The sequence below is a fragment of the Tyto alba genome, unplaced genomic scaffold (assembly GCF_018691265.1).
Source record: "Tyto alba isolate M040663 unplaced genomic scaffold, T.alba_DEE_v4.0 Super-Scaffold_18, whole genome shotgun sequence".
NCBI lineage: Eukaryota > Metazoa > Chordata > Aves > Strigiformes > Tytonidae > Tyto > Tyto alba.
In genome coordinates, this window is record NW_024881280.1 from 26,052,968 (window position 1) to 26,066,531 (window position 13,564).

At 39.1% G+C, this 13,564-nt stretch overlaps 1 protein-coding gene across 28 annotated transcripts in view; it reads left to right on the forward strand.

Annotated features, from left to right (window-relative positions):
* The window catches only part of NRXN3 (neurexin 3), a 1,014,891-nt gene that overhangs the window by 969,455 nt on the left and 31,872 nt on the right, over positions 1-13,564 (forward strand). For 16 of the 28 annotated variants that reach the window (XM_042790607.1, XM_042790621.1, XM_042790616.1 and 13 more), the window contains one exon: positions 6,347-6,431. In XM_042790607.1, the coding sequence (XP_042646541.1) occupies positions 6,347-6,431 (85 nt within the window). The remainder of the gene's footprint in view (positions 1-6,346; positions 6,432-13,564) is intronic. The other 12 variants (XM_042790610.1, XM_042790620.1, XM_042790622.1 and 9 more) reach the window with 1 other exon arrangement.

Genomic DNA, 13,564 nt, shown 5'->3' on the forward strand with positions numbered 1-13,564 from the left:
TTTGGCCCTCTTGTTTTTGTATTCACCTCAAATGAGCTATATGAAGAAAAGTTATTATTTTCATGTTCTTTGATGCCTTACCTCTGCAGAGGCAGGCAGAACCTCAGCACTAGTGCGTGTGGGTGCAAAGGGCTTGCACGTCGCTGTGGCTGTGGCTGTGGCTGTGCTAAGAAAATACATGTTGTACTGTCCAGTGCTAATGTGTTGGAGAGGATTAATACCCTTTAGCAACAGATAGTAAATCCAGGATTCTCCTTAAAAGTTTATACAGTCCCAAATTGCATTTTGTTTTATAATACCTCATTATGATTTTCACAACATTTCTTATATTTTCCCATCTGTATGCAGATTGTTTCTATCTGTATGTAGTAGCTTGAATTTGTCCAGACTGAATCTCTCAGGTCTGCTATACTGTAATGAACTCCAGGATATTTTGCAAAGATTAAATAGTGAGAAACAAATATAACATGGAGGAAGGACAGATGAAGGATTCCCATTTAATTGCAGTAGTATGAACAGAATATGAGTTCTTTAGGAAGCCCAGTTATCAAACTACACAAGGTTGAGGTATTCAAGCTAGAAATGACACCTAAAGAGACAGACGCTTCCTCTGCTGTTTTCTTTTGGCAAGGCAGCAAATGCTTTGAGCCTATTCTTTTCCAAGAAACATCTTGGATTCTGGAAGACAAAACAGCATCACTAATGCTTTTCCATTCTGGGGGAGCATTTGAACTGTATGCCATTATGCACAGAAGATAGTAGGTTGTCCATATTCCATAATAAACTTGATATATTTAGAAAATACAGCAGTATGGGAGCAGTGGAGGGAGTCAAGCGATCAGATTTAAGGAAAGTTTTTTGAGTTTTAGCTCTGTACCTTTTAAGTGTGAAAGGCAAATGCACTGCTCAGATTAATACAACTGTATTTCTCCACAGTTGGGAAGATATTTGTGCCTGGCATTTTGTGGTAGTCATATTTCAAGAAGGATTGTAAACTGTGGTTCCTTGGTGGCGAGGAGATTTACACTTCTCTCGCAACAAAGCATTAAGTGTTGCTTTTCAAATAATGGTGTCGAATTGGAAGTAATGTGTACAGTGTGCAGAAGAGTTTTAAGCAAAAGGCAAGTAGGAAAATTGAATCCTACTTTACCAAGTACTTCTGGAAGAATTTGTCCAAGGTTTGAATTTATGGGTCCTTGTCTTTTCTCTCCCACTAGAAGTGAGAACTCCATCATTCTTGGGTGCATTATTTATAATTTCATAAAGCTGTTCTGTGACAGGACTTATTTTACCCAGCATGCTTAATCTTTCTCAAATAATGGTGCACCCAAAGAGCAAGATGTCAAAAAAACTTTGCGGTTGGAAAAGGAAGATTCAGCACCTGCCATTTTGTGTAGAACAAAGGAGCAAAAGTTGTGGATCTGATGCATAAATTAGGGCTTTGGGCGCTTGGAAAATTGGACAGGAACGGACTCATCTTGAGCAGGTCTTGTCACACCATCACAACTTCCTTTGTGCTCTTCATCCCACACCAGTACATACAGTGTAATGAACAAAGATGTAGAACCATCACTGTGGTGAGATTGAAGAGGCCCTTAGAGTGAATAATTAGGAGGAGGTGATTACAGAACTAATAATTCATGGAAAGGAATAGGGAGCCAATTCAGTGAAATTGAAAGAATTTGAAGGTAAATATGCCCATAAATCCTCCAGGGTGGACTCAGAGTTTAGCACTTTCTCCTACCCCGGTTTTATTCCAAGGCAATTTCATTAAACACTAGGGAGAGGAAGAGAAAAAATAATAATATAAATGCCATAAAAAATTTTTCAGAGGAAGGAATAAAAAGGGTTCCTGCCAGAGCGAGATTTTATTGAAAGTTATTATAATACCTATCTTTAGTTTTATGGCCTTTAATACAGGGCCAAGTAATTTCAAAGCTGGGATTCTTTAAAAATGAAATACATATTTTAAAATAGCATAGTATGAATTATTATTTTTAATATAGAATTTAGCTAATATATGGAATAGAAAAATATTTTCTCTCTCATGTTCTTTCCAATGAAAATACAAACATTGGTTCCATCATAGCATACAAAGAAGTTTAGTTACTATCATGTTGCCCGTACCTAAGAATGTTTAGCATTTACCATCTCTAGATCACTGGGCAGATACTAAAGAATTAATCTGTTTACCTCCCCTGTGGCCAGTGGGTGAGTATAGTCATCCCCAATTCAAAAATGGGGAAAGGGGAGCAGAAATGGAATAGCTGGTTTTGCTTACTGCCCCACAGTGAGCCATTTCTGATGAGAAGAAATATCAGTGGAGAGATTTCTGGGGTTACTGCTGACTAGCCTCTCCTGTCTTGTGAAAGCAGCAAGTTTAATAATCATCCAGTGAAAATTCTCATCTCCAGGAGGGTTTTGAAAGATACAGATTCCAGTTACAAGAAGTTATGGTCTTCTGGAGGTTTCCTCAACTCTATTTCTGTGGTCAGGAATTTGCTGCTGTTTCTCACTAAAATAGATTTATTCCTCTGGGATGATTCAGATGTTAGTATCTGAGTAGAAGGTGCATGGAAAACCAATATGTGATGGGACTAGAAAATCAGTTAGTGATGAATTGTGATGGAAAGTACTGAGATTAAAAATACAAGATAGGGAATGGCAAGACAGATTAGTGTACTTATCTTTTCTGTGGTTTCCAGAGATCTCGTTAATGACCTTGACTTAAGTCTAATACCACTTCTGGAGGTTTTTCTCTTTTTCTAACCCTCATTTTATACATACAAAATCAGCAGCATGGACAAACAGCAGTCACAAAACAAGAAAAACTGGAGATGGCAAGAAAAAGGACAGAGATTAACTGATAGAATAAAGTGTGGAACCAGTCATAAAAAAAGTGCATATATAGGTCAGAGTTGGCAAGATTGGGCTGTATTGCACATCACACATTTGCTTTTTGTCTGAGTCTGGCTGACTGTGCCCTTCTCTGTTCAGAATCACCACAAGTTGCATGAGGATCTTTTAGAAGAAAATCTAGAGCACATATCTAAGAACACAGCATAAATATGTTGCATATGCGTTCCTTAAGCTGCTTATTAGATGGGAAATTGATCAAGAAGACAAACAAAGGCCAGGCTTCATGACTTTTCAGCCCCTGCTCAGAACTCATCTTGACTTTAAAATTCTTCGTCCCCGCGATGTTCAGGATCTGTCATGCACAGGAGTGGCTAGGAGGCTGCAGAGGCTCACCTCACCCAGCACCCTGCTGCTGGCCCTGGCCACGCATGGGGCCTCGGGGAGAGGGTCCTGAACAGGACAATGTGAATAGTGATACTTCTTTGATCATTGGTGTCTGTGGCATATGGACTTCCCAGGCTAGGTGTGGAGTATTTAATAGCTCTGGATGGATGTTTTTACCTTTAATTTGGCTGATCACTTCCAAAATGAATCTAAACCTTTACCTACCAGTATCTTGTTGCAAGGAGTTACTCCTTTAAAAAAAAAAAAAAAAAAAATGTGTAAAGAAATATCACTTGGTTTTTTTTTCTGGGCATTCTACCTTTCTGATTTCATATGATGCCTCTAATAATCATGAGGAAAAAAAAACGTTATAAAGGAACTCCTTATTCTTTACAATTACTGAATCACATTGTCAATTCAATTGGATCTGATTCCAAGTTAATGTTGCATGAAGCCCTTAGATATGAGCAAGTAAGTGGGTAAGTGAATAGGTATGGCAGTTGATAAGTGACAACCACACATTGTTAGAATTTTTACATTTATTTTCTACTTGAAGCAAATCATCACTATTTTTCTATGAGACCCTACATGTGAATCGTCAGGTCTTCAACTAAGAGCAGAATCCATATATTCTAAATTCAACCTGGAAACCAAAAGCAATTGCCAGGGTCTTAGCACTGTCTGAGAAAAGTCTTCTAGTAGTGGTAGATAATTCATTCTTTATTCACAATGCTATCCTTAACACTCTTTTACAAGTACTTTAGACAACTGTAATATAAATCTCCAGTTTCACTAGCTACATTTCACCTGCTTTAAAAATTTCTTGCAGTATAGTTTTGTTGACTTATTCTGCTAAATTATTTTACAGTAGTGCAAATAAAAACTAATATCTTTCTACCTTGAGACAGCTGCATTTCACTGTTGGAGGATGTGATCACTGCCTGCATAAGTTATTAAGTGGTTTGGTGTCCTTTGGAATAAATAATGCTTTGTAAAATACATGTGACAGGACAGAAGAATTGTAGAAAGTAAATTTATGTTTTGGTCACTCCTCCTTTCTTGACCTCTCACTGAACAGATGAACTTTTAAAGCCAGCTTGTTTTAAGAGCGGTGTCACCAGGATTTTGACAGTGTTCTTCCATTTTCTATGACTAAAAGAAGATGCTAAAAAAAATGAATGACCATAGCATGTAAGGAAGGAAATTGCTTTATACATGTTACCTCCAGTTGCTTTTAATATTGCTTCCCCATTGAGGCAAGATTATGAAAGTATTCAGTGAAAGTATTTAAGCATGAGACTATTGCAAGATTGCATCCTACAAAACATTGCTAAATGGTAATGCTAGGTAAGACTGAATAATATGTACGAAAGAGATTACATTACTTCATGGCTGTTTTTTTACAGGTACACTGTTTTATATCTTTTATTTACAGCCAGTTGATCCTGTTTTTCCTTCTTGGCTCACTCTAAGCCACTGAAATCAAGAACGAAGGAATGTTATGTTCAGTCTGATATTTCTGACTGGCTGCTCGGTTCTGGTTTCTTCGTTAGCTCAAATACAAACAGAAGGGGGGAGAGCAAGGAACTTGTATCAGGGCACAGAGGAGCTTGATAGTTCTAGGACCACAGGAGGCTAAAGAAAAGGCCGAAACCTCAGAACACTTATGCAAAGAGAAGAGGGAGGGAGTATGTTGGAGACAGCCATAGCAGACATAGGAATGCAAAAGAGACCTTATTTAAAACTGGAGAGTCTTTTTTAGAGATAAAGATTTAGAAGGCTTGTCATGATGTGAGATTCCCAATAATATCCATGTGGACTACTAAAGTACAGTCTACTGAAGTACAGCTGCCTTCTCCTAAGGAGCTGAGTTTTCAGTGATGCTTTCTGCCTGGTGAGGAACATTTCAGTTGTTTTGTTTCAGGAGTCATCCCACCGATCCTACTGCTCAGCAGAATAGGCAGCTCTCTGCAAGGAAAAGTTGTTAAGGGAGACAATTTCAGCAGAAACCATGGTTTGAGCCAGTGCTGCTGCGCTGGGGTAATTTTGTAATGTGTGCAGGAACGTTACAACCTGTCCAGAGGCTGCCACAGACTCTCCCTAATGGTCTGCATTACTAATTCAACTAATTGCAGCAATTACAGGCAGGAGATGCTGCTGGGAAGAGATGACAGTACACTTCTCTCTAACATGCTGCAGTACATGCTGCTCATTAATTAGACGAGCATCGGGGAAAAAAAAAAAAAAAAAAAAAGGGCCATGAACAGTCACAGTTTGATTTAAGCCTTTCAGAACCAGACCCTCCCGCCTGTCAGCCCACTCACAGCCACATCCCTGTTCACTTGGCAAGCAAGCAGGTGAGGTTGCATGTTGGGCATAACTGACACATGCAGCAGTTCTTCATTGTGCAACAAATGGGTTGCACCAATATTTTACTATCCGGGTAAATACAAAGGAATCACAGCCCAAGAAGTTCGTTAGCAGGGCAGGAGTTACCTTTGCCTCAGAGTGAGGCATCCTCCAACACAGCAAAGAGTACTCCCAGCTGCCTGGGTGATGCATATTTTCTATCTTGTACATTTTTCTTTGCAGAAAGCATGTTCAGCCTGAACATGCCTCATATGGTAAGCCTCTCAGTAAGTGCCTTCTGGCTGGCCCGACGTGGTATTGCTATTTATCAAGGAGCCCAGCATGTTCCGACCGGACGCATCTACTTTGGCTGTGGGAGGATGGTTTGCTGGCCAGGCAGGTGGTGTAGCCCGCTGTACTTACTGTGTTCAACAGCACCGTGCGATCCGGCTGCTAGCCCCAACAGCCCGGCGGGCACACCGCACCTGTGCGCACCTGAAATATTCAACAGCGCAGGAAAAGCATCGTTCCTCCCACAGGACACTCCAGCTCCGTGCTGGGTACATTTACACAGGCATGTCTGGAATGCTTGGTACAAATGAAATATTTTAAAAGTTACAATCCTGAAACAATTTTTTTTTTTTTTTTTTTTTTTAGGATATTTAGCCACCTCTCTAACAGCCTTTTGACTTCCAGGTATCTTACGGTTTTTTCCTCTGTTCTTTTTCCTTTGTTCCTTTCCTTCGCATGCCAGACAACAGATGACATCGTTTCATCAGCTGAATGTTCCAGTGATGATGAAGATTTCATTGACTGTGAGCCCAGTACAGGTAAGTCAGGTCAGTCTTGTTTTGCTTGCTTTCTGATTTCATTTGCAAAAAACAATGCATACATATATTTATATGTGTGTGAATGTATACATATATAATTATATATGTATATATGTGTGTGTATATGTGTATATATATACACATATGTATATATACACTGTATATAAAATAAAAATGGTACAGCCAAGCATCAGATCCCATGGACTTGGCAACAGCAAAATATAGAAATGTAGTCACTATTTGGTTAATATAAAGTTGTTTGCATGGAAAGTCAAACTTCCTGAAAGTGATCCCAGCTAATTAATAGTTCACATGTTTGTAGCAGTTACGTCACTGACACAGCGGGAAGACAAAAATATCAATGTGGCACGTGACAAATAATAAAGATTTATGAAGTGAGGAGGGTGAATGTTTGAAAAACAGAAGAGAAACAGAAGTGAAGCAATAATGAGTTATTAGCATTGTTTAATCTTTGTTAGCTGCTCTGAAGATAGACTGTAAACGGATACATTTGTCCATGGGATATTTAATACAGTTAACACGGTAAAGTATTTATACTAATTTTGTTTCCTGTGAGCCCAAAGAAATTGGGGAGCACAAAAACATAGTTCTAACATAACAAAATTAGTACTAATTCTTGCCCTGTTATCTGCAGTGATGCTTCAAAATGTATCCATTAAAGAGTCAGAAGGACTGGCCATGTGGAACTGACTCAGCTTCTCCCTTTCAGATACATTTTGATAAACTGATGGCTTTTCTTTCTGGTGATATATATGATGTGATATCCAGCAGGCAACTGCAGTCTATTTTATTTCTTAAGGCTTTTTCAAGTCTTCTTTTTTGAGGCTTGCCATGAGTTAAGCATTTCTATAATAGAGAACAGACATCATCGAATTTCTGTGTACATTTAAAAGAGGTAGTTTGGTTAGAAATTTTTGTCCTTAAAAATGAAACATATAAACAGTTCGGGGTTTTATTTTGTTTTGCTTTGTTTTGTTTGGTTTTGCTTTGTTTTATTTGGGATGTGTTTTGTTTTTTTTTTCTTTAAAAAAATCCCAAGAAAGCATTATAGATGTTCTGTTTCTAGTTTCCTGAAGCCATTTGATTAATACAATAACATTAAAATTCACCTAAGCCTAGTGCTTTCATATTTATTTTCAACTTGTCAGGCTGTACCTGCATTTTTTGGTAGAAGTTGGTCCTGCAGTCACCTGAGATTGGCGTTGCCTTGTAGCTGGGAACTTCCACCTATTCTCTTGACTTCCCTGTTACAGCAGGGAAGGCAGTGACATGACGACTGATGCTAACAGATACCTCAGCCTACTCCCATCTCCTTTTTCACATATCTCTATGAGTTTCTCAACTCCCCATCTGGCAGAAAAGCATTCCAAATAATACTAGATTGTCAAGCACGAACAGTGTGGGTACTGGGATTTTGATTAAAGGTAGTAATGGAACGTCAGCACAGTGATTATCATGAAAGTGAGGCATGAGATTAATAGGACCATGCTAAAAGGACTAATGTACTACAACTGATATGCAAGTGAATGGATAGGAATCATTTCATTAAAGCTTCACTAGCATTTCAAGACTTTTTTTTTTTTTGTGATTGCCAAGTATTTCAATTAAAGGAGGAAATGAGATCTTTATCAGACTCCTCCTCTTGTACATTATTGTCATTTATGTTTCAACACAGAAATCACAATTACTTCAATAACTAGAAACTGTAATAGCAACGTTTTCAGCTTGTGCTGCCAGTGGAAAAATCGAAGTTTGAGAAGAAATTTGGTAAAATAGGATGTTTAGCATGAAATTTCAGAGTGCTTTAGAGCAACATTTCCAGACTAATTATACCTCTCTCCTGACACAGTTAGAAATCTAATGCTACAAACAGGTATAAACTGGATTTGTAAAAATGACTTGCCTTTGAAAATCCTGCTAAGCACTACAGTTGGCAGCTCTAAATGTAAAATAATATGATTTGCTGAAAATCTGCTGAGAGTACTTTTCTAAACTACTAGACAGTCTTGAAGATTTCACCCAGTATCTTTTATCACCCTCATCTCCTCCTCCATAGGATAGTGGTCCACATAAGCCACTAAAATCTGAATCTTTTCTTGAGAATTACTGTGGCATTGAGAATAAAAGTTAGCCTGATTACATGTAAAAAAATTCTCCCAGATGGTCCTTGCTGATGAAATTTACACTTCCAGATTTTGTGGTTTCCTGCTTTCAGAGGTGCTGGTGTACAAAATCACCAGAAGGAGGAGGGATATGTAGGTCCTTTAGCTCATTCCATCATAATAAGACAGAAAAGTTACAGGTTTATGTTGCTCCTCATTTAGGTTTCTTTGTCTGTCTTATTGTCTCCATTCCCAGTGCAGCAAGGGAAGGTAGAATGGTGTCCGCAATGCAGACAGTATCAAAGCACTCACACAGCCCATTCCACTCTGGAGCACTAAAGCAATCTGAGCCAGTTTATCAAAATCCAGTGGTGCTTGCTTGGCTGAGCAGATATGTTTGCCTTTACACTTCACCAAATCAGGATTCTGGCCATATGCCAAGATATGGTACTTAAATGTATACATTGTGGCAAGAAAAGATCTAAAATATCTTACTTGGTTTTTCTAGTGTGGGGGTTTGGATTTTCTTAAATTTAATTTTTTTTTTTTTTTTTTTTAATTGGGCCAATCTGAAGTTGCTTCATCCTGTTCTATTGACAGGTCAGTTTATTTTACACTGCCTGCTGGCTTTCCTGATCCCTTTTGCAGCAAATTGAAAATTAAATGACCTAACCCAGCACAGGCTCCTTTTTGTTGCTCTGATAATGTGTAGCTTTTAAAGCTCTTGAGTTTCTGCCAAACGCCAGGACTTGGACTTCCATCACCCCCAGTGCCATGGTCCAGTAATGCAAAGGTTACTGAACTCACTTTTGCAGCTGTGAGACACAATATACATCACTATGAACCTGCTGTGCAATAAGCAAGACAAGGGCAGAAGAGAACATTGGCCAGAAATCAAAAGCTTTCAGATTTCATATGGGTCAGAAGCAAATCCCAAGATCTAAATATATTACTTTGGTCTTAGTCCTGGATCAGAGGCAGTACCCTACAGGGTACTTTTGAAGACTTTGTTTTGGTGTACTCAAAGATAGCTCAAAAGACAGAAAATCATGTCCTCTTTGAGGCTAATATCATATGAGAACCATTCACAAGGTCTTATTGCCACTTAACTCTGATTGTCTGTTGAATCTGAGACCTGAGTCTCAGTAAGAATACGATCTGCACCTGGACACTTGCATCTCTTTAAAAGAAGACAGTGTAAAGGCAATTTTCTCACTCTGCTTCCCTCCGGAATTTCCTGGCTATCTTGAGACACTCGTTGTAGCAGGCTGGCTACCACTCTGTGCCCCGCTTCCAAATGTGATTTCTATTGGGATGTCTGATTAGAAACCAGGAGCTGTCACAGGACCTGTCCTGACTGAGGTGACCTACAGGCATCCCCTGTGGACACATATGTATGCGTAAGGAATTACTCTAACAAACGGTGGCAATGACAATTGTGGATCCAAAAGTCACTTGTATTTTACATAATTAAAAAAAAAAAAAAAAAAAAAAGTCATTGCAGGTTCAGGGATGAAAAAATATTTGCTATTCATCTTATTGCAGACAAGCCTAGATCTCTAGATCTCCCAGAATGGCTTACTGTAAATGATATAGAAGACGTAAAACTGTTCATCTGCCCCAGAGAAATATTTACTTACAGTTGAGAATATCCCCTCTCTTACTCGATGGAAATGTCACTTGTCCCAATACATGGTCAAAAACCTGTTTTCTGCACCAGAAACATGATGTTTTTCTCTTGTATGTGTACAGGACTCTGTTCTGGCCTGTTCCAGGTGGATTTGAGGCTCGAATATTCAAGTGCCTCAAAACTGAAGCCAGGGTCCTGAGTCTGTGCCTTTGAACAGAGGTCTGTGGTGGCGTTTTGGTCTCTCAGCCACTCTCAGAGGATGAACGATTTGAAAGAATCTTTGCTCCAACTAAGAAGCACTGATCTTATTGAGACTTCAAAGCCTTGAGAATAATGGTTATGCTTTCCTGACAGCAGCTGTTGGTGTCTCCTTATACCATTGCCCTTGTTCCCCTTAAGCCATTAGTGCAGTGCCTTGGCTGGAGGCTGGTGGCTGAGGAGCTGATAGGGATCACACCCCAAGTTGCTCATTGCACTAATCAAAACAGTAAGACCCAAACACTCACTGGTTAACCTGAAACCCATAATGCAACCTCTTGAAATGGTCTGTATGTCTTAATCCTAGCTCCCTGACTTGACACAGCCCGTGTTTCTTCCTTAGTGCAGTTGATGACTTTCCCTTACTATCAGCCCAACAATTTCCTAGGTGATCTTTTTTTTCCAGAGAAATTTATTCTTTTTCCCTAAAGGCTTTATATATCGTAAGGTTTGCATTGTCTAAACAGACTGGTAAGCCTTTCACATGAGGGCCTGGAGACAGGTGCCAAAGAGATGCCAAAATCTACAGTTCTTTGCACTGGAATTTACACGGTGCTTGGTAGCATATGCCTGTACACAGGAGACACATATCCTACAGGTATGGTGTCTGTATCTATAATTTACTGGCTTGTACCCATCCACTTCAGGCTCCTGATTTATGGGCTAGGACAGTCAAGTTTCCACCCGTGTAAGCTGAAGAACTGTGTACCTGCAGGCTGCCCGGGTCAGAGATTTATTTGCAGAAAACAAGCAGAATCTCTTCCAAGAGTTTGCAAGCAGCCAACACAGTACAACACCCAGTATGCTAGAAGTGGAGAAACCTTGACTGAAGAAACCAAGAGAAGTGCTGATTTGACTCTTGGCCTCCATAAACTGCATGAACCTTCTTGAATCACTCAGAGAATTTTATTGCCCTCCTCAGAGAAACATTCCCCACAAATACAGTACCCAATGATCCCCAGTCTCTCCTTCTGTCAAGTAGGAGTTCTGCTTCATTTCTCATGCTGTGAACAAGAAATGGCCTTTAAAGTTGAACACATGCCTCGGAGTATGCAGAGAAGTAGGTTTTCCAGCTCATAGCTGAATACCGTACGGCCCTGAAGGGAAGGGATTTGTCTGAGGCACTTCCCAGGGTGTAATAGCATCACTTGTTTGATGGAATTTCCTAGCTACAGTCTTACGGCCAAAACAAAACCAAACGAGCAAGTTTTACTAATCAATCCTGCAGATGACTTACAGAAAGTTTTGTTTTCTTTTTTTGTATTAGGAATTTATACAGAGTTTGGTTTCCAGCATATTGGTCTATTTTCCTATGTAATCTCCAAAGGCCCCACCCATGAGGATATTTTATCTATATATGCACTGTTATACAGTGTGCATATATATCTCTATATGTGTATGTGCCAAAGTAATAAATGACCAATATCAGCAGTAGGCCCTATCATCCAATCACATGTTTACACAGAAATTCATGCCTTCATCTAACCCTGGCATCCGCTGGTGTGGACAGATGCATGATATTGTTATTTCTTGGTGAACAAAGCACGCTAATTTATTTTTTGTTAGAGTTTTTTCTTTCTTCCTTTTATTTATTCGTTTACTTTTAATTGATAGTTTCATCTACCAATTAGCCTTGGGTTAGGGTGGGGCAGGGAAAATAAAAAAATTATACAGGTATATCCATCAATATATACACACATACTCCGTGTATATATAGATAGATATATACATTGTATATATTTGAAGAACATTTTCTGTCGTTTCACCTCATCTTGTGCCGCATGAATTTTTGGTGATTGATATTTTAGTTTCTTTTATATTTCTTTCCCTTTTTGTTTTTGGCTCGTAATGGTGCCACACTGCTATTTTTTAATTTTTAAAATCATTGCTGTACTTTTCAATTTATATTTTTGGAGTTCTTCCAACAAAATAATGGTTTAATAATCTCAAGAAAGAGATATAGATCTGCAAACCAATAAAGGCAACAAAATCTTTTCTTGCCATCCTTAAGAAATCCACATTTTCAGACATCCCAAGAAAGTTGTGTGCAAAAGAATGAAGATTCTTACCCCTCTTTATTTTCCTTTCTCCCTACCTTTTTTAAAACTTCTTCAAAGCCTCTATCCTTTCTTTTCCCTTTTCCCTTTTTTTAAAAATTGAATTCAGAGAAAAAACATCCAGAAGCAAAAAAAGACTTCCCTTTACCCCTGCGTTCTCCCAGGAAAAATTCTTCCAACAAAGAAAGCCCTACAAACCTCAGATGGCATAAAAAGAATTTTATTGCAATGCAGCGTATCTGTCATATCTTTTATTTCTGGGTCAGTGCAAGATCATTTTTATGGCATGCTGTAGTTTAGCTGATTTAACTAACCATGGCCTTCATTAATCGGTGCATGGGCTGTGATGATGCCATCTTGTGTTCCATCAGAGCTACGCATTCAGGCTAACCGAGCAAGTCCGTAGTGTATGATTTGGGGGGATATTGTTTCAATTTAAGTTTTAGTTGTATTATAATTTCTTCTTTTTGGAAGAGTTATGCCAGTACCATTGGCTGCTTCTTGCAGCCTCAGTGTTATATATCTATTTTATTTTGTGGGGTTTTTTTGCTCTTTTTTTATTTCTCAGTAGCGATCTTATGTCTTGTCTGTGTCCATCTGTCTTGTCAGTGTGTCTTGGAGTCCATTGGTGCAGTGTTGTTATGTGATTCTGTTCTCTGTTCGTAAGCTGGTGTTTAGCTCCCCGCTGCTCTTTTGTCCCTCTTCCCCTTCCCTTCCCCTCCTTCCCTCCCCACCTGCCAGAGGGGGGTCTGCAAAGGGGCACCAAGCTTTGAATGACATTCTGAGCATCACCCCAAGGCTTTGGGCTGGGAGTTGCAAGACATCTGCACAGCTTCTTATGAAAGACAAAGTTTTCAGCTGGAAAGTTTTCAGACTGTTATCGTTCACTCAAAAAATGGTTTACTGGCATATTGCTGAAATGACTTCTTATACAGCTTTTTAGGGGATTTTTATGTGCATGCTGACGTCTTAGAGTAAGAACTCCTGTTATCTGTGCTTTAGATGCCAGAAAACACTACACAGGATGCAGGCTGTCTGTTAAATGGAAAGTACCTAGGCTTTTTTATAAAAGTC